The sequence below is a fragment of the Lotus japonicus genome, chromosome 2 (genome assembly GCF_012489685.1).
Source record: "Lotus japonicus ecotype B-129 chromosome 2, LjGifu_v1.2".
NCBI classification, from domain to species: Eukaryota; Viridiplantae; Streptophyta; class Magnoliopsida; order Fabales; family Fabaceae; genus Lotus; species Lotus japonicus.
This window is the reverse complement of record NC_080042.1, coordinates 88182028-88205793: the sequence shown is the minus strand read 5'-3', so window position 1 is coordinate 88205793 and position 23766 is coordinate 88182028. Positions and strand designations below refer to the sequence as shown.

Below are 23766 nucleotides of genomic sequence, written 5' to 3'. Positions count from 1 at the left end.
CCATAAATTGACAGAACTCATTATAGATTATTGATAAACAAACTGCAATTAATATAGGGGACCCTTAATAAAGATCTCGTATCTTCCACTTCCAGACAGTTTCTGCCTCTTGCCCCTTTCTTTTGGTCTACCAGTTCTAAAAGATTGATCTCCCAAATACCTGGTTCTCTGTGTGGCGTTGAATCATCAGTTTTCACAATTCAGTACCCAGGAATCAAAGAATATGGTAGCTGAACGAGCTAAGCTGCACTTAGCTTTAACGTTTTTACAGTTTTGTTATGCAGGAAATCACATATTTGTGAGGATTGCACTTGATACAGGCGTCAGCAAGCTTGTGTTTCCTGTCTATAGAAACATCACTGCTCTTCTTCTTCTGGGTCCCCTCGCTTATTTTTCAGAGAAGTAGGCACTTCAGTCCTATCCTATACCATACATACATGAATTCTTTCACATTCCCAGTCTCAGCTATCTCACCTTTTTTCTTTTTCTTTTTTTGGATCTGTTTGTTTCCCTCTTTGTAAGGAAAGACAGGCCATCAATAACCGGTTACTGTCTACTACAATTTTTCCTTCTAGGACTTGTTGGGTATGTATCATCTTTCCATTAAGCTACTCCACTGTATCAATAAATTGACAATGTATGTGTAACTTAAATGCTAATTTTGATTCTTGCAGAATAACATTGAAAGAAGGATTGTACCTTTTGGGTTTGGATAACACTTCACCTACCTTCACTTCTGCTATGCAGAACTCTGTTCCAGCTTTGACCTTTCTCATGGCTGTCATACTCAGGCAAGCTATGAAGTTCTTACTTTTAAGTGCATGTTTGATAATTCTTTCACTATTGATTCTACAGCTAAAATTAATTCTGAGAATAAGCTTCCGTGAGTAGCTTTTGAGTGTCAGAGCTATTCTGATAAAAGAGAAGTTGGTCCATATATTAAAATATTTGTAGAAATGCTTGTATAACATTGTTCAATTATACATGTGAAATGCAGATATGAGAGTGTGCACTTCAATAGGATAGATGGTCTGGCTAAGGTCCTTGGAGTCCTTGCTTCTGTTGGAGGAGCTTCAATCATTACCCTTTACAAGGGGCCTACGATTTATACGCCAAATTTAGCACAGCATCAGGAGCAATTCTTGTCTGTACTCAGAGATGTCACAGCAAAAAACATGAACATGGGTGGCATTTATCTTATTGGTCACTGCTTATGTTGGTCTGGTTGGATTGTGATGCAAGCATTTGTTCTGAAAAACTACTCAGCCCCTCTCACAGTTTCTGCGTTTACTTGCTTCTTTGGTATTGTGCAGTTTATAACAATTGCAGCCTTTTTCGAGAAGGATCCCAAATCCTGGCAACTCAATTCTAGTCAAGAGATCTACAGCATTTTGTATTCGGTTTGTAAATCAAACTTAGTTGGGTTATTCACTAGCATGTTGCTCTCTATGTTCACAACTAATATCAGTTTTCTCTATGAGCTGCTTCTACCTCCTTACTTAATTTAGTGATCATAATTGATTACCTTGACATCAATAAAACTCATTTTAACTGTTCGGATCTATTATGTAACTAGTTTTCATGTTACAAATTACATGTTTAAGGAAGCCAAGTATAACAAATATGATGATAACAAAATAGACTTGTTTGTATCAGGGTCTGGTGTTTTCAGGGCTGGCAGCAGCATTACAGATATGGGCTATTGGCAAGGGAGGGCCAGTGCTTGCTTCAATTTATCTTCCATTACAGACATTACTTGTAGCCTTGATGTCATCCATTGTTTTTGGAGAAGATTTCTTCTTGGGAGGGTGGGATGTCTTGATTCAAGCTGCTTCAATTTCTTTTTGTTATCTTAAAACTTTTCTAATTGCAAAATATGCTTCCCCCTAGAGGGAGTTCTAAACTAAAAGTTGGATTATCTGAGATTTGTTTATTAGTTATCCAAAGTGCCTTTGACTTATGCTATATAAATCTAAATATTTTCAATTTTGAGGTGCAGGATTATTGGAGCTTTCTTAATTATGACGGGCTTATACCTTGTTGTGTGGGGAAGAACTCAAGAAACCAAGTCTGCCAAAGAGTACATGAAAGTCCCCATTGAGTCTGAGAATCACCCGGAAGCTAAAAGTGAGAGTGCTTCTCTCATGCAACAATTGATTCCTACACAAAATGTTTAGAAGATAGAGTTGAAGAATTTATATGATTGTAAAACTGTAAAAGTCCTTTAAGGTGACCAAATAATGCAACATTTATTTGTTGCAGCCACGTTATGATTTGTTTCACCAATTCTTGCATCCCTCTACTATTTTTTTTTTTTAATAATTTGTAATTTATACATAATTTTTTTATAATTAAACAACTTATAGAAAAATGTTATTGTGTTGTTATTCTTTCACACCTCATTTACTCTTTTATTCCATATCTACCCATTGTATATTCTTTTCTCGTCACATTACCCATAATATCTCATATTTATCTCTCTTTTGCTCTTATTTCTCTTTTTCGGGTGTGGGTGAAATAATTGTGAATAAATTATCATTGTAAGAAAAGAAAGAATAAGAGGGGTTTGGTTTTTTTTTTGTAAACTCATGGTTACTATCGCTTGCGAGTGCTCGCACTAAGTGATAATCATCGTCACAATATGCGTTTTATTCTCATAAATAAGAATTAATTCTCAAACCTAATACTTAAGGAACGAAGTGAGCTAACCACTACTCACACTTTATGGTTAATGAAGGGCTTGGTAAACCAGTAAGGTAAATGAAGACAGCAAGGACTATTAACATAGCAAACACTAAATGACATTCTAATTAAGATTTTAGTAATCGTTGACAATAATAAGTGCATCCAGGCATCTTTGAAGGAAACACCGCCATCTTTCTGAATGAATCAAAATCCAGTAACATAACATTGTTGGTTAACCAATCAAATATTCAAAATAAACTTTGAAGGCTTTGCTCTCGAGGAGATTAGTATAATGACTATCGACTTTGAGATAACTTGGAAAAAAATATCAACTATAATTTTAATTAATTGGTTACAGGCGTGTTTAGCGTGTTGGTCCAAATTGGGTGTTCTATGGGAAAACATGGATTGATTTTTATTAATTTTATGACAGTAAACATGGAGTGGTTGAACTATTGCAACATGTCAGGCTTTGACTTCAAATGCCCTTCCTTCACTTTGGGGTGAAATGGAGTGGATGAAAGATTGGATTGAGGAGTGTAGCTAATATTCAATGGCGCATCACAATCACATGCACGCAAGCAATCCAATTACTAACAGTAGATTAGAGTGTCCATTAACATTTTTGACCCATAAAGCGACAGAAACTATTTATAGATTACTAATAAACACATTGTACTTTGTTTTCTTTTGTCACGACTTACAAGTAGGTAGAACTAAACAAGATTGCAATTATTATAGATCTCTTATCTTCCACTTCCAGACAGTTTTTGCCTCTTGCCCCTGGTCAACCAGTTCTAAACATTGATCTCCGAGTACCTGCTTCTCTTTTTGGCATTGAACCATCAGTATTCACTATTCAGTACCTGGGAACAAGAGAATATGGTAGCTGAACGAGCTAAGCTGCACTTAGCTTTAACGTTTTTGCAATTTTGTTATGCAGGAAACCACATATTTGTGAGGATTGCACTTGATTCAGGCGTCAGCAAGCTTGTATTTCCTGTCTATAGAAACATCACTGCTCTTCTTCTTCTGGGTCCCTTAGCTTATTTTTCAGAGAAGTATGCACTTCAGTTCTATACCATATATAAATGAATTCTGTCATGTTCCCAGTTTCAGCTATCTTACCTTTTTCTTTTTCTTTTTTGGATCTTATTGTTTGCCTCTTTGCAAGGAAAGACAGGCCATCAATAACCAGATATTGTCTTGTCCAATTTTTCCTTCTAGGACTTGTTGGGTATGTATGATCTTTCCATGAAGCTACTCCACTGTATCAATTAATTGGCAATGTTTGTGTAACTTAAAAAGTATTAATTTTGATTCTTGCAGAATAACATTGAAAGAAGGGTTCTACCTTTTGGGTTTGGATAACACTTCACCTACCTTTGCTGCTGCTATGCAGAACTCTGTTCCAGCTCTGACCTTTCTCATGGCTGTAGTACTCAGGCAAGCTATAAAGTTCTTACTTTAAATCCATGTTTCAAAGCTCTTCTATAATTGATTCCAAAGCTAAAATTAATTCTGAGTATAAGTTTTTGTGAGTAGCTTACGAGTGTCAGAATTATTCTCGAAAAAAAAAAGTTGGTCCAGTAAGACGCTTACAAAGTATATGTAGAAATACTTATATGACATTGATCAATTATACGTGAAATGCAGATATGAGAGTGTGCACTTCAATAGGATGGATGGTCTGGCTAAGGTTCTTGGAGTCCTTGCTTCTGTTGGAGGAGCTTCAATCATTACCCTTTACAAGGGACCTACAATTTATACGCCAAATTTAGCACTGCATCAGGAGCAATTCTTGTCTGTACTCAGGGATGTCACAGCAAAAAACATGAACATGGGTGGCATTTATCTTTTTGGTCACTGCTTATGTTGGTCTGGTTGGATTGTGATGCAAGCATTTGTTCTGAAAAATTACTCAGCTCCACTCACAGTTTCTGCGTTTACTTGCTTCTTTGGTATTGTGCAGTTAATAACAATTGCAGCCTTTTTCGAGAAGGATCCAAAAGCCTGGCAACTCAATTTTAGTGAAGAGATTTACAGCATTTTGTACTCGGTTTGTAAATCAAACTTAATTGGGTTAAAATTCACTAGCATCCTTCATTAGCATGTTGTTCACTTCATGTTACTATTTCTACCTCTTTACTTAATTTGGTGATCCTAATTGGTTACCTTGACATCAATAAAACTTATTTCAACTATTAGGATCTATTATGTAACTAGTTTTATGTTACCAATTACATGTGAAACAAAGCATACCAAGTATTTGATAAAAAAAATAGGCTTGTTTGTATCAGGGTCTGGTGAATTCAGGGCTGGCAGCAGCATTACAGATATGGACTATTGGCAAGGGAGGGCCAGTGCTTGCTTCAATTTATCTGCCCCTACAGACATTACTTGTTGCATTGATGGCATCCATTGTTTTTGGAGAAGATTTCTTCTTGGGAGGGTGGGTTGTTGTGATTCAAGCAACTTCATTTCTTATTGTTATCTTAAAACTTTTCTAATTGCAAAATATGCTTCCACCTACAGGGAGGTCTAAAGTCTAAACTAAAAGTTGGATTATCTGAGATTAGTTCATGCGTTATCCAAAATGCCTTTGGCTTATGGTATATAAATCTTACTATTTTCAATTTTGAGGTGCAGGATTATTGGAGCTTTCTTAATTATAACCGGCTTATACCTTGTTGTGTGGGGAAGAAGTCAAGAAACCAAGTCTGCCAAGGAGTGCATGAGAGTCCCCATTATTGAGTCAGAGAAACATCCGGAAGAAAAAAGTTACACTGCTTCTCTCATGCAACAATTGATTCCTACACAAAATGTTTAGAAGATAGAGTTGACTAATTTGTATAATAGTAAAACTGTCAAAGTCCTTTAAGGTGACCAAATATTGCAACATTTTTTTGTTGCAGCAGGGTTATGATTTGTTTCACTAATTCTTGCAACCCTCTACTTTTTTTTTTTATAAATTTGTAATTTATACATATTTCTTTGAGTAAAATACACTCACCCCCCTCAAGGTTTGTGAGAATAACACTTAACTTCATTCTTATTCAAAATATACACTCCACCCCAATAATAATCTCATAATTACACTTAGCTCAATTCTTCTCTGAAATCTTCACTCCACCCCACCCCTTTAACACCATCCAAAAGATGCTAACGAAATATTCCTTTAACTCAAATTAATTAATTAAAATATAAATGATAAATAAATTACATTATCTCTAACCAAATAATAATTGTACTATAATTTTGTAAATATTCTAAATATTTATAAAATATTTTAAATACCTCCAAATAACAAATAATAATTAAACTTGATGTTTATTATGGTCAAAATATTTCTCTCTCTAATATAACTCAAATTTAAATAGGGAGTGTTTCAGTCAAAATATTTATCAAATGATGAGTTCTTAATACCTGTGTATAACCTTAAACAACTTATATTTTAAAACTTAAAATGCCATGTGCTTAAGTGCTCATACAACCTAATAACTAAGGTAATCACATATCGTCATAACACAATTATATTTTGAAAGTTTAGTAAACTTATTGACAATTTTTTTTTAGTAAACTTAGTGGTAAAGTTTTTGAGTTTTGATGGTTCTGACATTGAGTTAAGTTTTGCTAAATTTGTGATGGAAAATGTTGTTGCCTTGAAAAGGATGATTTCAAACTTAGCTGGAAGCTACGTAACTCAGATATGGAAGAAGTAAAACAGAAGTTGTTATCGTTTAAGAAATGTTCTAGCTCTATGAATTTGGAATTATACCAAGAAGGCCAGAACATGCTTTATTGTAAATCATTTGTGCTACCCTCCAAATAACAAGGATTTATTTACTTGAATGAGCACTGATTATCTCGTGCTACTTTTTTTTTAAAAGTATATTTATTATTTAGTTAGAAGATAATGTAATGTATTTATATTTAAATTAATTAATTTTGAGTTAAAAGAATATTCCGTTAGCATCTTTTGGATGGTGTTAAAGGGGGTGGAGTGGAGTGTAGAATTTAGAGAAGAATTAAGTTAAGTGTAATTGTGAGATTATTATTGGGGTGGAGTGCATATTTTGGATAAGAATGGAGCTAAGTGTTATTCTCACAAATCTTGAGGGAGGTGAGTGTATTTTACTCTATTTCTTTTTATAATTGAACCATCTTTACAAAAATGTTGTTGCAATAAAAAAAAAATTATTTATTCATACCTCTCTTACTCTTTTATTCCATATCTACCCATTTTCTTTTTTATATTTCTCTTTTTTTCCTATCGCATTACTTATAATATTTCATATTTTTCTTTTGAGTGAGTGAAATTATTATTGAAAGAAAAAGGGAATAGGAGGGGATTCATAAGGTAAATGAAAAGAATTATGAATATTTCGTAAAGCCAACACGACATAACATTCTAAGAGCATCTTCAACACTAATTCTTACGTTAGTTCTTACCACTAAGCAATGTTAACTTATTTTTTCTTTTCATTGGAGCACATTGAAGTTGCTTGTTGCTTGAAATTAAGCAATGATAGCTCTTGCGAGCAACAATTGCTTAGTCAATTCTTAAGAATCCCGCCATGCATCATCAAATTTTATGGCAGACACAATTCTGACTAGTTTTTCGCACTACTTTTCTAGCAGTTGAAGACTATCATGTCTGTTTAATGAAAATGTGACCAACCCTAACTACTTGTGGAGCACACAAATACACACCCAAATCACATTGTAACAAACTTTGTACAACTAGCTTATGAGTTGGTTGTGGAAAAAAAATTAAGAACACCATTAGAGTCTCCATAAGTTACTTATGACTTGCTTATTTTCTTTTGGGTTAAAAACTATAAACGTCCCTGAACTTTGAGCGAGTTTTGAAAACCGTCCCTCGCCGGAAAATTATCTGAGAACCATCCTCAGACTTTCAAAAACAATATCAACCCGTCCCTCCGGCCACCATAGCTCCGGCAACCCCCTTATGTGGCATTCCACGTCAATTAATGAGATGACGTGTATTTTTTTTAAAATTTAATTTATGTCTCTAATTATCTAACACTAATTTTAATCCCTAATCACTAAACATAAATCTCTAAATCTATCTACACATAAAACCCCCAAATCTGAGTTAGGGTTCATCGTGTTCCTCTCCTTCTTCTCCCTTCGTTTTAATCCTCTTCTTCTCCCTTCCTTTATCATCTTCTTCTTCTCCCATCGTGTTCATCTTCTTCTTCGTTTTCTGGTTTTGATTCACCCATCGAGCAAGACGATGAGAAGGCCAACAACTTCTTCTACTTTTGCCTCTGGTTCTCGTGCTTCTTCTCTGAACACGTTGCCTCCTGGAGGAATTTGCTAGTGTGGAGAATTGATTTTGCACTTGACTTCACACACTCCTGAGAACCCAGATCGAGATGAAGACGACCCTAATCAAGATTCAAGATGAAGATGGCCCATTGCCATTGATTTCAGAGATGTTGCTATTGTTGTTGATTTCGTTACATCTTCCCTTCGAAACAGAGCCTTGCGAAACCAACACCTCCATCATCCTTTCTCGAACAAATCTTGTCCTCAAGCTCCACAACTTCGAACTGTCACCACCATGACCGGAAAGCCCACCAGCGCACATGGCGGTGGCTGGTCAGGAAACGATGGCGATTCAAGGAGAACTGTCAAAACAGGGTCGAACAGAGGGGTAGTAGGAGGACGAGATTGGAGGAGGAGAAGAAGAAGAAGACGACAATGGGAGAAGAAGATGAAGAAGAACGGTGTAGAAGAAGAAGGTAATTAGATTGGGAAAGTTAGAACCCTAACTCATGAATTGGGGAAAAGAGAATCAGATTTGTGTGTTTTGATTTTGATTAGCATTAGGGATTTATGTTTGGGGATAATTGGGTTAAATAATTTTTTTTTTAATTTTAAATAAAAAAAATTACACGTAGGCTAATTAATTGACGTGGACAGTCACGTAAGCCACTGATCGAACCCAAGGCGGACAGAGGGACGGGTCAAATTTGTTTTTGAAAGTCTGAGGATGGTTCTCAGATAATTTTCCGGCGAGGGACAGTTTTCAAAACTCGCTCAAAGTTCAGGGACGGTTATAGTTTTTAACCATTTTCTTTTTGGGAGAAACTTATATGCAGTTCTATTTGTGCTGTTTTTGCTGTTCACCAATTAAAAGATGACATGTGTATTAATGAATCCACCTCACCATAATTAATGGTTATATCTGGTTCACACCGTTAAACCCTCACTTCCTTCCGTTTTCTCTTTGCGTTTTCTCTCAACTCTACCGTTCTGTCTTCTCAACGCTGTGCGAACCAGAGAAACGATTTGCCTCTGTACTTCGCCATCATCTCTGTTGCGCTTTATTTTGAGAACGAAATTCTCTGATTTTATCGTTTCCCCGTAGCAGATCTCACTGTTTTTCCGGCAGGAAGCGGATCCAAGTCAAAGAAAAACAACAAGGGTGTGTGGGTGGAAGTTTGATGGAGGAATTGAGAAACTGGGTCGATGCTTTATGAACTGAAGTTGGGTCGAAACAAATCTCATTGTTTGGGAGGAAGTTTTATGGAGAAATCGGGTCGAATTAGATCTATCTGTTTAGGAGGAATTGAAATCCATGAGATTATGTTTGGCAGTGATGCTGTGCAAGCTGAATTGAAATCCAATAGAGAAATTGGGTCACTGAAACTGGTCCTAGAGAAGATAGCAATAAAAAGAGAAATTAAAAAGGTGGGGTAGATGTCAAAATGGTGGGTTTTATGTTGAAGAAGCAGTACCTAGGTGACAGCTTGGTCAATTGTCTACAGTGAATAGCCCTTTTGGCGAAAGATGCAAATATGGAGCCAGGAAAGAGAAGACGGCGATAACCAAGAAAATAAAAGGGTTTAACGGTGTGAACCAAATAACACTTAATTATGATGAGGTGGATTCATTAATACACATGTCATCTTTTAATTGGTGAACAGCAAAAACAGCACAAATAAAACTGCATATAAGTTTCTCCCTTTCTTTTTAGGGTCATAGTACTTGCAACCCAACTAAGCAATGCTATAATAAAGGTTTGAGAATCGTTGACCAAAATAAAGATTTGAGAACTGTGTTGAAAATTTTTCTTGTAAGAGGGGTTGTGAAAGCGCCAAGGAAGAGGGAAGCAGAGAATTGCCGCAGTAACAGACATGGCAGAGGTTGCGGTGTCAACGGTGGTGACCAAACTGTCGCAACTGCTACTGGAGCAAGCAACCGCAGCAGTTTCACCGTTGGCCGGAGTGAGATCGCAAGTGGAGAGTCTGAAGAACGAACTGGGGTGGATGCAGTGCTTTCTGCGGGACGCAGAGGCCAAACAAGAAGGCAACGAGCGCGTTCGCATGTGGGTTTCCGAAATCAGAGAACTCGCTTTCGAAACCGAGCAAGTCATCGAAACCTTCATGTACAGAGCCACAATGCAAACCAACACGAACAGAGTGTTGAAACCCTTGCATCTCTACAAGGTTGGACGAAGAATCGACAAGATCCTTAGCAAAATCAAGGAGATTTCCGACAGGCGCGAGAATTACGGCGTTGTAATGAGCGGTGACAGCCGCGGAGGCGGAAGCGGAGGCGGAAGCGGAAGCGGAATCAGTAGTAGTGAAAGGTTGAGGCATTGGAGGCAACCTTCACCTTACTCTGAAGAAGAGTGTGTGATTGAGCTTGAAGATGATTTTGATTTGGTTCTTAACCAGTTGATTGCATTGGAGTCAACGCGGCATGTGGTTTCTATAGTTGGGATGGGTGGTTTGGGGAAGACTACATTGGCCAAGAGGCTTTACAATCATACCGGAATCGCGAACCATTTCGAGTGTAAAGCGTGGGTGTATGTTTCGAAAGAGTACAGGAGAAGGGATGTTCTGCAAGGGATTTTAAGGGATGTGGATGCTCTTGGCGGTAGGGATGAAGTACTGGATAGGTTGCCGGAGGAGGAGTTGGTGAACAAGTTGCGCAATGTGTTGGCGGAGAAAAGGTATTTGGTGGTGCTTGATGACATTTGGGGGATGGAGGTTTGGGATGGTCTTAAATCTGCTTTTCCTAGAAGGAAGGTGGGGAGTAGGATAATGCTCACAACTAGGAACTGGGAGGTTGCTTTACATGCTGATGCTAGAAGTGATCCTCATCAGTTGAGGGCATTGACAAGGGATGAGGGTTTCATGTTGTTGTGCAACAAAGCATTCCATGGTGGAGCAAATAGCATCCCACTAGAGCTGGAGAATCTTGCAAGGGAAATTGTGGTCAAATGTGGGGGTCTGCCTCTGGCTGTGGTGGTGGTTGGTGGTTTATTGTCTAGGAAACTCAAGTCAAGTGGGGAATGGGGAGGGGTGCTGCAAAACATCAGCAGGCACTTACCAGATGAAGAGGAGAAGATAAGAAGAATTTTGGCCTTGAGCTATAGTGATCTGCCTCCTCCCTTGAAATCATGCTTTCTCTATTTGGCTCTTTTCCCTGTGGGGATGAACATTCATACAAAAAAATTGATCAGGCTCTGGGTTGCGGAAGGTCTTTTACCACAAGAAGGTGGAGAAACTGCAGAAGGGGTTGCTCAGAAATACTTGAACGAGTTGATTGGCAGGTGCATGATTCAAGTAGGAACAGTGACCTCACTGGGAAGAGTTAAAACAATTCGCATCCATGATCTTCTTCGAGAGCTTTCTGTCTCTAAAGGAAAAGAGGAATATTTTCTCAAGATATTTCTAGGTGACATGGCAGGCTCAGGCTCAGGCTCAGGCTCATCAACATCTCAGCTAACTAGATCCCGACGACATTCCATACATTCCTGCCATGACCGGTATGACTTCTTAAAACACATTGCTGATCATTCACGTTCCCTGCTGTTCTTTAATAGAGAATATAATGCAGATGTAGTGAGCAAAATCTGGCTTCCCTTGAATTTTCGGCAAGAAAAGAAATTGGATTTAATCTTTGGGAAATTTAAACTGCTCAGGGTGTTAGAATTAGATGGTGTTCGGGTAGTTAGCCTGCCAAGCACAATAGGGGACCTGATTCAACTAAGGTATCTAGGATTGAGGAAGACTAATCTAGAAGAAGAACTTCCACCTTCCATTGGAAACTTGCAAAACCTGCAGACACTTGATTTGAGGTATTGTTGTTTTCTTAAGAAAATACCGAATGTAATCTGGAAGATGGTGAGCTTGAGACATTTGCTCCTTTATACTCCATTTGATTCTCCAGATAGTGGGCATCTACGTTTGGATACATTAACCAATCTACAAAGCCTGCCATACATCGAGGCTGGAAACTGGATTGAAGATGGTGGTTTAGCAAATATGAGCAGTCTTAGAAAGCTAGGGATATATGGATTATCAGGAAATATGGTGAATTCTGTTCTTTCTACTGCACAGAGATTGTGCGACCTTCGTTCACTTTCACTGTCCCTTCAATCTGAAGAGGATGAATTTCCAATCTTTATGCAGCTGTCTCAGTGCACTCATCTTCAGAAGCTCTCTTTGAATGGGAAGATCAAGAAGCTACCAGATCCACGTGACTTCCCACGAAACCTTTTAAAACTAACTCTACACAATTCCCACCTGCAAAAGGAGTCTATTGCCAAACTTGAGAGATTGCCAAATCTTAAAATGCTCACTTTGGGTGAAGGGGCATACAATTGGCCGGAATTGAGCTTCAATGCCGAAGGGTTTTCACAACTGCGTGTTTTGCGGCTTGTTCTTTTGAAAGAACTGGAGGAGTGGACAGTGCAGGAAAAGGCAATGCGAAGTCTCGAATACATGGTTATTGATCGCTGTGAGAGGCTTAAAAAGATTCCAGAAGGACTCAAGGATATCACTTCTCTGAAGAAGCTAAAAATTACAGGAATGCCGGTAGATTTTGAACATAGAATTCGAACTACAGATTTGCCTAAGTTCAGAAATACTCTAGCAATTGAATCCACAACAGACATATTGGCAATTGGTAAGCACATATATTCACCAATCTGATACAAAATTGGACATGAAAAAGAGTGTGTGAACATACATTGTTTGTGGAGGCAAAGAATTTAGGAAACTTACTTTGGTTATTGCATATCTTATTGCAGATTAACTGACGGCTTAATGTTGATGAGTGACACAAACTTTCATATAAGGAATGGAAGCATTTTCAAGTTCTTGGCACTCCATTGTTGACGTAACATCTTCAGTTATTGACTTATTGTTGACACTTGACATGTACATATAAGATACTGCTTTGGTGAAGTCAAGCACTGATCAGTCCTTCCATTTTTTCTATGCACGAAACAGTAGGTAGTTTTCTCTGAGATTGAATTGCTTTGACATTAAATAAGGCATTTTTTGCTTGCAAACAGATATCTCCAGTTGCTGGAAAAAAAAGCTCTTCTTAAGTGAACTTGTCTCTTAATTATTTTATTTTGTTTTGCTAATTTTACACTCAATATTAATAACAAAGAGGATGAATAGAGTAATAAGTAATAACCATAATTTAAGAGACCTTAATATTTTTTATCTCTAAACACTTCAGCCTTATCTAATTTTCTTTAAAAAATTACAATTTAGAGAAAAAGTTCATTTATTTAATTACATAAATTTCATTTTAACTTTAGGACTATAACTTATTAACTTTATAAATATTTTTGTCCGAATTCTGAACTTGTTTTAATATTCAATATAAAAACATGCACAATGATAATTTTAAAACCTTTATCATATGTGAATAGATCTTAAAAAACCTGATCCACCCAAGTCAAGTCAACCCCTCCCTCTGTCACTACGTGTTCTGTGTTTTTTCCTTGCTACTTCCTTCCTATACGTATACAAATCATTGATGTCAATTATTGCCTCCCCAATTTCGGTTAAAAGATCTATGAAAACTTCGAAGAATGTTCTTCAAAATTAAGCGTTTGCTTGTGTTGACAAACATGGTCCATTCATAGTTTTCTCATCCCTCTTAACATCTGTCTTGTCTCTTCTGTGGTAACCTTCAAATTGAGTAATGCAACCAGGAGTTTCGCGTTTGCAAGCAGCTCAGAAAGCAATAAACTCAATTGGGTTGGGTTTTGACATAACACAAGACATCAACTTTGATAGTTGCAAGTGGGAATCGCGTTTGATCTTCGTCAATGAAGAACAGTGTCATGATCTTGAGATTCCTGGAGGAGTATCAATTCCAAATGTACCAAACTCCATCAAATGTGTCAGAGGGGAATCCATTAGAATCCAATCAGACGTTCTCACCTCAGTGCAGGTATTTCTTCAACATATTACCACAGTCAAACACTTTGATTAACACTTCTGTTTGTGTTTGGTTCCAAACATGCACCGAGTGTTCTTAGACAAGTGTTAAATCTTGTTGTCTTTCAGATGTTGGAGCACTTCAACCAGGAAATGGGCCTGGGGGGCAAAATTGCATCGGGTCATTTTTGTGCTTCATTTGGGTTGCCTATTCGATATCTACAAGATTTGGCCTCCATGTCTTTTGCTTATGATGGCTGGTTCGTCAAATGCTATGCCATTGAATTAGAAAGGTATCATTGGGAACTCCTTGATCATGTCAAAGAAGCAGTGCCATCATCATGGGACCCTGAGGCCATTGCAAGGTCAGGCCCTGGAACTGGCTATTTTAACACTGACATAATGAAATGCAATAGATGTGATAGATTTTTCAATAATACTTAGACACCTAAATAGTGTATACACATCATAGGCACTACATTTTTATCTACATCTCTCTCTCTTCTTATCACATACTATCATATATCACATTCACTATTTCTTTCTTCTCTTTTCTTTCTTTTCTTACTCATGGTGTCTATTAAGTTTCTGCACTATATGGATGACTACAAACCATTTTCATTAGAGGGTGGGGGTTCCAATTGTAGTAAGTAGTGTTATAGAACGGTCTATTCGGCCCACCACGCGGCCCATATAGCTCACACTTTATGAAGGTCAATAATGTGATTTGAACATTCAAACTTCTACATGATAAGAGATACGGACAACCCCTAACAACCTTAAAGATATCTCCTAATATCTCGGTTATCACCAGATAAACAAAGATATCACCTACATAACAATCGTAACAAGCATGGTTCTATCACTACAGTTTGGTCATCACCAGCTATACATAAAACGCCACCCCTCACTAAAAAGGTAAGAACTTATATATCTACGATGCAAATTGCATTGTGATGCGATTTCGTTTAGTGAATAGATTAATAATCTATATTTGTAATTTTACAATGATAAAATAGTGTCTACTTATTCATGCAAGGTTTATAAAACGTTTTGGAACTCATGTCATAGTCGGGGTGAGCATGGGAGGAAAGGATGTGTTATACGTCAGACAAGAAGAACATGCATCATATCTCGACCCAACTAGTATTAAAAAATTCATGAATGATACAGCTAGCATGGAGTTCAAGGATTGTATCGATAATCATTGCCTGGCTTCTGAAGACTTAAGTAACAAGAAAGAGGTATCCATGCACACCTTTATTGACTTACTATTATTTTCTTTCTTCATGTTTCGTTGGAAGTCGAAAATAATTATTATAAAAGTTTCTAATTGAAAGGTGTGCTGGATGAAATTGATATACTGGTTTGATTCTAAGGCATGACGTGTTGAAAATCCTTCCCCTTCCATTCCTCCACAAAATATATAAATCTGAATATGCATATTCTGTTATGCTCTGTCAATATATGTACTGTATTTGTGTCTCTGTGTAACAGAAAAGCTTTTAAAATTCTCTGATTGCATTGATCACCCATACATTATCTCATTTGAGTTTGCAGAATCATTTTGTGATACATAGTAGGAGGGGTGGAAGCAGTCAAAAGATGAATCATAGTGAATGGCTGGACACTATCGACTCAGAACCTGACGTCATATCAGTGCTTCTTCTCCCTCTGGGGCACCTATTTAAAAATATCAAAGGAGGCGGATTTGTGAACCATGCTTTAAATCTCTATAGCCGTTGTAAGCAATTATTTTACTTTATTTGACAACAAAAAATATGTGTGCTTTTGATTCTACCTGAATTTAAGAAAATGATTTTCTAGCTGTAGCAGATTAATTTAAAGAAAAATGGTGCAATAATCTTTCTCTGAAACTGAATAATTAGCTGAACCTACATATAAACTTGTTACTGCTGAAACAGACAAACCTCCAATTGAAGCCCTCCAACACTTTTTGGAGTTTCAACTACCAAGACAATGGGCCCCTGTACTTAGTGAGATGTTGCAAACCCAAGCTCCAGGCCCAGGTTTGGCAACGTCTATGCTAGGAGGCCCAAGCCACAGCTGGAGGCCAACATTCTAGAAGCTTAGGATCCCAAAATAACCACCACCTGGTGAGGTGGCAGATTCTCAATGATAAGGAGGGGACCAGTACTATTAGCTAAGGATATATATGTTAGTATAGAGAGAGAGAGAAGTAGGCAGAAATTGGCTAGGACTTGGGAGAGATAGAGCACTCTCGAATTTGCTCTTGTTCATTTTCTTCTTCATTTGCTTTCCTTTGTATTACTGCAAACACTGCTTCTGGGTTCATACCAGAGGATTCAGTGCTAATCTAGTATACTCAGTCTCTATTTTCCTACTCTGTTTTCTGGTACCTAACATTGGTATCAGAGCTCCCGATCCAAAAAGGGAGCTGTATGGTGCTGACCCGCGGTGCGATGGAATCAAGAGTGGATGATCTGGAGCGTTCCCTTACTGAGATGAAAGAGGTGGCTCACGAACAGTTTGAAGAACTCCGGCGACTCTTCCTGAGTCGCGACCGACGGCGAACCAGGGGGCGTTCTAATACCCCGCGGCATCGGAGGAGCTCACGCGAGCACAACTCAGTCTCAACAGCGAGAACTTATGACGGGTCACGAACCGGGTCGCGTACCGGGTCGCGAACAGCCTCGCGCAGCAGAGAACACCACGAGCACTATCACCACCGGAGCCATTTGCGCGCCGTCACAGGAAGACGAGTGGACATCCCGATGTTCAATGGAAACGACGCTTACGGGTGGGTCACCAAGGTTGAGCGGTTTTTCCGACTCAGCCGGGTCGAGGAAGCGGAGAAGATCGAGATGGTGATGATCGCCATGGAGGATCGTGCTCTTGGGTGGTTTCAGTGGTGGGAAGAGCAGACATTAGAGCGAGCTTGGGAACCTTTCAAACAAGCTCTGTTTCGCCGTTTCCAACCCGCACTTCTCCAGAACCCGTTTGGTCCTCTGTTGAGTGTGAAACAGAAAGGAAGCGTTATGGAGTACAGGGAGAATTTTGAGTTACTAGCAGCGCCCATGAGGAACGCTGACAGAGAGGTGCTGAAAGGAGTATTCTTAAACGGGTTGCAAGAAGAAATCAAAGCTGAAATGAAGCTGTACCCTGCTGATGATCTAGCAGAATTAATGGATCGAGCGTTGTTGCTCGAAGAGAAAAACACAGCTATGAGAGGAGGCAAACCTAAGGAGGAAGACAAAAGGGGATGGAAGGAAAAAGGGGGTGTTGGGGGAAGGTATTATTCCAGTACAGGGGACAGCAAGGGAAGAATTGCAAACTCTTATGTGAATTTCCAGAGCAAAGGGGGTACAGGAAATCAAGACAATGAAGGGAAAAGTCTCCAGAACAAAGGAGGCACTGGTAATCAGGACACAGAAGGAAAACAACCAGAAAAGAAGTGGAATGGAGGGCAGAGGTTGACCCAAACTGAACTCCAAGAGAGAAGCAGGAAGGGATTATGCTTTAAGTGTGGAGACAAATGGGGGAAAGAACACATTTGCTCCATGAAAAACTACCAACTCATTCTGATGGAAGTAGAGGAGGATGAGGAAGAAGAGGAGATTTTTGAGGAAGCTGAGGATGGGGAATTTGTGCTGGAAGGGAAGGTTCTCCAGTTGTCATTGAACAGCAAGGAAGGGTTAACCTCCAACCGATCCTTCAAAGTGAAAGGGAAGATAGGAAATAGGGAAGTTCTGATTTTAATAGATTGTGGAGCAACCAGCAATTTCATCTCCCAAGACCTTGTAGTTGAACTAGAAATTCCAGTCATTGCAACCTCTGAATATGTTGTAGAAGTGGGGAATGGGGCAAAGGAGAGGAACTCTGGGGTATGCAAGAACTTGAAACTAGAAGTCCAAGGAATTCCCATTATGCAGCACTTCTTTATACTAGGATTGGGAGGTACAGAAGTGGTTCTGGGAATGGACTGGCTTGCTAGTCTGGGAAATATTGAAGCAAATTTCCAGGAACTCATCATACAATGGGTTTCTCAAGGGCAGAAGATGGTTCTGCAAGGGGAACCCTCAGTGTGCAGGGTGACTGCTAATTGGAAATCAATTAAGATCACTGAACAGCAGGAAGCAGAGGGGTACTACTTATCTTATGAGTATCAGAAGGAAGAAGAAAAGACAGAAGCTGAAGTGCCAGAGGGAATGAGGAAAATTCTGGAAGAATATCCAGAAGTGTTCCAAGAGCCTAAGGGACTACCACCAAGAAGGACCACTGACCATGCTATTCAATTACAAGAGGGAGCTTCCATTCCCAACATCAGACCTTACAGGTACCCTTTCTATCAAAAGAATGAAATTGAGAAGTTGGTGAAAGAAATGCTGAATTCTGGAATAATTAGGCATAGTACTAGTCCTTTCAGCAGCCCAGCTATTCTTGTAAAAAAGAAAGATGGGGGATGGAGATTTTGTGTAGATTATAGAGCCCTTAACAAGGCCACTATTCCTGACAAATTCCCTATACCAATTATTGATGAACTCTTGGATGAAATTGGGGCTGCTGTGGTTTTCTCAAAGCTGGATTTAAAATCAGGGTACCACCAGATTAGGATGAAAGAAGAAGACATCCCTAAGACAGCTTTTAGAACCCATGAAGGGCATTATGAGTACTTGGTCCTCCCTTTTGGATTGACAAATGCACCATCTACATTTCAAGCACTCATGAACCAAGTGTTGAGACCTTACTTGAGGAAGTTTGTACTTGTTTTTTTTGATGATATCCTCATTTATAGTAAGAATGAAGAGCTGCACAAGGACCACTTAAGGATTGTCTTACAAGTGTTGAAGGAAAACAATCTGGTTGCAAACCAGAAGAAATGTTCTTTTGGTCAACCTGAGATAATTTATTTAGGACATGTCATATCACAAGCAGGAGTTGCGGCTGATCCTAGCAAGATTAAAGATATGCTAGATTGGCCTATTCCTAAGGAGGTGAAAGGATTAAGAGGGTTCTTAGGACTCACAGGGTACTACAGAAGATTTGTGAAAAATTACAGCAAACTAGCACAACCTCTAAATCAATTGCTCAAGAAGAATAGCTTCCAGTGGACTGAAGGAGCCACCCAAGCTTTTGTGAAGTTGAAGGAAGTGATGACTACTGTTCCAGTTCTTGTTCCACCCAATTTTGACAAACCTTTCATTCTGGAAACAGATGCTTCTGGGAAGGGACTTGGAGCTGTCCTTATGCAGGAAGGAAGACCAGTTGCCTATATGAGCAAAACTTTATCTGATAGGGCTCAAGCCAAATCTGTTTATGAAAGAGAATTGATGGCAGTGGTTCTTGCTGTGCAAAAATGGAGACATTATCTCCTAGGGAGCAAGTTTGTCATACACACTGATCAGAGAAGCTTGAGATTTCTAGCAGATCAGAGAATAATGGGGGAAGAACAACAAAAGTGGATGAGCAAGTTGATGGGCTATGATTTTGAAATTAAGTACAAGCCTGGGATTGAAAACAAAGCAGCTGATGCTTTATCCAGGAAGTTGCAATTCTCTGCCATATCCTCAGTCCAGTGTGCTGAATGGGCAGATTTGGAAGCTGAGATATTAGAGGATGAAAGATATAGAAAGGTTCTGCAGGAGTTAGCCACTCAAGGGAATTCTGCTGTTGGTTATCAACTGAAGAGGGGAAGATTGCTATACAAAGACAGAATAGTTCTCCCTAAGGGCTCTACCAAAATTCTCACTGTTCTGAAGGAATTTCATGATACAGCCATAGGAGGCCATGCTGGAATTTTCAGAACCTACAAGAGAATATCAGCTTTATTCTACTGGGAAGGCATGAAGCTAGACATTCAAAATTATGTACAAAAGTGTGAGGTGTGTCAGAGGAACAAATATGAGGCACTAAATCCAGCAGGATTTCTTCAACCACTCCCTATACCCTCTCAAGGTTGGACTGATATATCCATGGATTTCATTGGAGGTCTCCCTAAAGCCATGGGAAAAGATACCATACTAGTGGTAGTAGACAGGTTTACTAAGTATGCACACTTCATTGCTTTATCTCACCCATACAATGCCAAGGAGATTGCTGAAGTATTCATCAAAGAAGTGGTAAGACTACATGGTTTTCCCACCTCCATTGTGTCTGATAGAGACAGAGTATTTCTCAGCACATTCTGGTCAGAGATGTTCAAACTAGCTGGCACAAAATTGAAATTCAGCTCTGCATACCACCCTCAGACAGATGGACAAACTGAGGTGGTTAATCGATGTGTTGAGACATATCTAAGGTGTGTAACAGGGTCCAAACCAAAGCAATGGCCCAAATGGCTGAGTTGGGCAGAATTCTGGTACAATACAAATTACCATTCAGCCATCAAAACCACTCCTTTCAAGGCTCTTTATGGGAGAGAACCACCTGTGATTTTTAAGGGAAATGATTCTTTAACATCAGTAGATGAAGTGGAGAAATTGACTGCTGAGAGGAATCTAATTCTAGAGGAGCTCAAGAGTAATCTAGAGAAGGCACAGAATAGAATGAGACAGCAGGCTAACAAGCACAGAAGGGATGTTCAATATGAAGTGGGGGATCTGGTTTATCTGAAGATTCAACCCTATAAGCTCAAGAGTTTGGCTAAGAGAAGCAATCAGAAGTTGAGTCCTAGGTATTATGGACCTTATCCAATTATAGCAAAGATCAACCCAGCTGCCTATAAACTGCAGTTGCCAGAAGGAAGCCAAGTGCATCCTGTCTTCCATATTTCCCTGCTCAAGAAGGCTGTGAATGCAGGAGTTCAAAGCCAACCATTACCAGCAGCTCTTACTGAAGAATGGGAACTCAAGGTCGAACCAGAAGCTATTATGGACACCAGGGAAAACAGGGATGGGGACTTAGAAGTGCTAATCAGGTGGAAGGACCTACCAACATTTGAAGACTCATGGGAGGATTTCAGTAAGTTGCTGGACCAGTTCCCTAATCATCAGCTTGAGGACAAGCTGAATCTTCAAGGGGGGAGAGATGTTGCAAACCCAAGCTCCAGGCCCAGGTTTGGCAACGTCTATGCTAGGAGGCCCAAGCCACAGCTGGAGGCCAACATTCTAGAAGCTTAGGATCCCAAAATAACCACCACCTGGTGAGGTGGCAGATTCTCAATGATAAGGAGGGGACCAGTACTATTAGCTAAGGATATATATGTTAGTATAGAGAGAGAGAGAAGTAGGCAGAAATTGGCTAGGACTTGGGAGAGATAGAGCACTCTCGAATTTGCTCTTGTTCATTTTCTTCTTCATTTGCTTTCCTTTGTATTACTGCAAACACTGCTTCTGGGTTCATACCAGAGGATTCAGTGCTAATCTAGTATACTCAGTCTCTATTTTCCTACTCTGTTTTCTGGTACCTAACATGAGACAAGTTTAGGTTCTCGTCGGAAGCATCAAATGAACATCTGGTTACGATTTAGTATCTTGGGTCCTAAGCTTTACATAAACACAATTCCAGTGAGTTTTCCATCTTGCATTTTTACTGTGCATTTTGTAGTAAACTGTGTCAGCCTATGAAGATGGTGAAGAGATGTACCTTACTTCCCCTTTTCTTTCTTTTTGTCATAAATATAGTTTCTCTGCATACCTGAAGTATCTTTATGTCATTGCACCTTAACATCAGTTTTACATTTTACCCTCCATATTTTTTTGAAACACATTTTATCTCCATATTGATATAGTAGAAATAGAAATACTAACATGCTACTTACAAGCAACAATGGTAACTGTCTTAAGGAGAACCTCAGCTTTTGTACTTCATAAAAGAATTAATTTTATGGGTGGTCCAATAAATAGATCTAAAGATATACTCTGATAGCATCTTAGAATTTATGTTAGGTCTAACTCTACCGCAAAAGCTAGCTTAGGATGATGATTGTTCTACTTTTAGCCATATCTCTGTCAATATAAAAGCTTAACACTCCCTCACGGCCAGTGTTGGACATGGACATCTGGAGTGTGAAATTCGCACAAGGCATCGGCTGGTGACCCATATATGAGTAGTATCCAATAAACAGATCTAGAATATATTTGGCTCTGACACCATCTTAGGTTCGGGTTAGGTCTAACTCAATACCAAAAATTAGCTTAGGGGTGATGATTGCTCTACCTTTTATTTGCTCTTATTTGGTCATGTCTCTCTGGTCAATGTGGTGGACCTCTCACCAATAAGCATTTGATACTTTTCTTGATGGCAGGTGGATGTAGGTAACAGACCAGTAACTGGTTTGAGATTACTATTAGAAGGAACAAGAAGTAACCGGTTGGCCATTTGCCTGCAGCATCTGGCTTCTCGACCCATGTCCTTACCATTGTCTGACAATGCAAATGCTTATTTGTCTTGTGACTCACATAGCTGCACCTCGCATAAGAAAGTTAAATGGAATTGCTTTTCACATGTTTGTACTGCTCCTGTTGAGTCAGATGATAGTGTTTCCATCGTGACAGGAGCTCAGTTACAAGTTGAAAACAATTGTCTCCTTTTAAGGCTGCGCTTCTCCAAAGTTATTGGTGGCACCCTTCAGAGGCTACCTGAGTGGGATCAATCCTCTAATCTTGGCCAGTTGAGAAACATCATATTTGCATCTAGTGTTCACGAAAAAGAAAAGAAGTATACTCCAAAGGGCGGTGAAGTTACCATTGGCTCTGCTGCATATCCTACTGGCCCCCCTTCACGGGTGCAGACACCTTCTCTTCTAAGGTTTGTGGACACAGCAGAAATTATCAGAGGACCAGAACATACTCCAGGATATTGGGTTGTGTCAGGAGCAAGGTTTTCTGTCCAGAATGGGAAGATATATCTATCTGTCAAGTATTCACTATTGAACTTTGTTGTGCAATGTGAAACTGCAGTGCTTTAATGCTCAGTTTAAACTTTAAACCTCCTTTTGAACCTCTACCTATTAAGAATAATTTTTACAATGTATCAAGTGTGTTTGGATCTAATTATCATCCATACATTGTATAATTGTCTTGTTGAATAAGTATCAGGTACTTTGTGTTATGATTTTTTGAAACTTGGGATGTTGATCCGGTTCAAATTCCTCACTCACATGACCTCGACTAAGTCAATGAATGAACTGAATTCAATAATATTTTGGAGGGATGAAAAGTAAGTGTCTTGTAAAATAGGTACCAACTTGTGATTTTTTGAAATTTTGGATGTGGATCCGGTTCAAGTTACTCACTCACTTGATCTCAACTAAGTCAATGAATGAACTGAATTTAATAATATTTTGGAGGGATGAAAAGTAAGTCACAAGTAGGATTATTGTAAATATTTGGATGACATTTGCTTACAACTACATTTATTATTATTAATTCAAAAGTACAATATTTATAGATTAGACTTTTAGAGGTTTTTCTAATCAACTTCAAAGATAAAAAGCACTAATGTTGTGTTTGGTTGGACTGATTTTAAGAGGATAGAGAAAGATAACATGGATTTTAAGTGAAAACCCCATGTTTTTCTTCTGTTTGAATTGCAAAGGAAAGTGAAGAAGATTGAACAAATTTCTTGTGAGACCCATGTATAAGTTTTATTGGCAAATTTGATGTGAAAATGCCATTATGCAAACGATTACGTTAACTTAGAATTTTATCCACATCATTTATTCAATATCACATAATTCCGTATTTGTGTCAAGAGTTGTTCTTGTAGCTCTTTTTCTGCTTTTTTTAGCTTTTCATTTATTACGAAAGTATAAATTATATAACTATTTTGTTAAACTTAAGAAATAAACTAAAATATAGTTATTATACTTTTAACAAATTTTTACTCAGTTTCAAAAGTTATATTTGCTCACCGATTTCGTTGTCACTTAGCC

General features: G+C 38.6%; 4 protein-coding genes across 5 annotated transcripts; all 4 read left to right on the top strand.

Annotated features, from left to right (window-relative positions):
• Positions 1–58: 58 nt before the first annotated feature.
• On the top strand, positions 59–2229 carry LOC130740680 (protein WALLS ARE THIN 1-like). The gene is made up of 6 exons (XM_057593356.1): positions 59–402; positions 523–585; positions 675–791; positions 998–1400; positions 1657–1808; positions 2000–2229. Exons 1-6 carry the CDS (start codon positions 224–226, stop codon positions 2175–2177), a joined length of 1092 nt encoding a protein of 363 aa, XP_057449339.1. The 5' UTR covers positions 59–223; the 3' UTR covers positions 2178–2229.
• A 1159-nt stretch (positions 2230–3388) lies between these two features.
• LOC130740679 (protein WALLS ARE THIN 1-like) lies at positions 3389–5734 on the top strand. 2 transcript variants are annotated; one of them, XM_057593354.1, is made up of 6 exons: positions 3389–3746; positions 3860–3922; positions 4015–4131; positions 4342–4744; positions 4971–5137; positions 5335–5734. In XM_057593354.1, the coding sequence occupies exons 1-6, from the start codon at positions 3568–3570 to the stop codon at positions 5513–5515; spliced, it is 1110 nt and encodes a 369-aa protein (XP_057449337.1). In that variant the 5' UTR covers positions 3389–3567; the 3' UTR covers positions 5516–5734. The 2 variants fall into 2 exon arrangements, with proteins under 2 accessions (XP_057449337.1, XP_057449338.1); XM_057593355.1 differs by having other exon boundaries at positions 3392–3746; positions 4986–5137.
• A 3963-nt stretch (positions 5735–9697) lies between these two features.
• LOC130740677 (putative disease resistance protein At1g50180) lies at positions 9698–13814 on the top strand. Its single transcript, XM_057593351.1, has 3 exons — positions 9698–12636; positions 12761–12961; positions 13682–13814. The coding sequence occupies exons 1-2, from the start codon at positions 9855–9857 to the stop codon at positions 12763–12765; spliced, it is 2787 nt and encodes a 928-aa protein (XP_057449334.1). The 5' UTR covers positions 9698–9854; the 3' UTR covers positions 12766–12961; positions 13682–13814.
• On the top strand, positions 13275–22943 carry LOC130740678 (MACPF domain-containing protein At4g24290-like). The gene is made up of 7 exons (XM_057593353.1): positions 13275–13923; positions 14040–14275; positions 14950–15154; positions 15471–15654; positions 15836–15913; positions 21309–21397; positions 22138–22943. The coding sequence occupies exons 1-7, from the start codon at positions 13672–13674 to the stop codon at positions 22798–22800; spliced, it is 1707 nt and encodes a 568-aa protein (XP_057449336.1). The 5' UTR covers positions 13275–13671; the 3' UTR covers positions 22801–22943.
• The last annotated feature ends 823 nt before the right edge of the window (positions 22944–23766 follow it).

What these genes read in the sequence shown, in the direction of transcription:
- LOC130740680 (XM_057593356.1), top strand. Translation starts at nt 224, where the DNA reads ATGGTAGCTGAACGAGCTAAGCTGCACTTAGCTTTAACGTTTTTACAG. An exon ending in TTCCTTCTAGGACTTGTTGG is followed by an intron (nt 586 to 674) that starts GTATGTATCATC and finishes TGATTCTTGCAG; the next exon opens with AATAACATTGAAAGAAGGAT. An exon ending in CTCATGGCTGTCATACTCAG is followed by an intron (nt 792 to 997) that starts GCAAGCTATGAA and finishes TGTGAAATGCAG; the next exon opens with ATATGAGAGTGTGCACTTCA.
- LOC130740679 (XM_057593354.1), top strand. Translation starts at nt 3,568, where the DNA reads ATGGTAGCTGAACGAGCTAAGCTGCACTTAGCTTTAACGTTTTTGCAA. An exon ending in TTAGCTTATTTTTCAGAGAA is followed by an intron (nt 3,747 to 3,859) that starts GTATGCACTTCA and finishes CCTCTTTGCAAG; the next exon opens with GAAAGACAGGCCATCAATAA. An exon ending in TTCCTTCTAGGACTTGTTGG is followed by an intron (nt 3,923 to 4,014) that starts GTATGTATGATC and finishes TGATTCTTGCAG; the next exon opens with AATAACATTGAAAGAAGGGT.
- LOC130740677 (XM_057593351.1), top strand. Translation starts at nt 9,855, where the DNA reads ATGGCAGAGGTTGCGGTGTCAACGGTGGTGACCAAACTGTCGCAACTG.
- LOC130740678 (XM_057593353.1), top strand. Translation starts at nt 13,672, where the DNA reads ATGCAACCAGGAGTTTCGCGTTTGCAAGCAGCTCAGAAAGCAATAAAC. An exon ending in TTTAAATCTCTATAGCCGTT is followed by an intron (nt 15,655 to 15,835) that starts GTAAGCAATTAT and finishes CTGCTGAAACAG; the next exon opens with ACAAACCTCCAATTGAAGCC. An exon ending in TTTACATAAACACAATTCCA is followed by an intron (nt 21,398 to 22,137) that starts GTGAGTTTTCCA and finishes TCTTGATGGCAG; the next exon opens with GTGGATGTAGGTAACAGACC.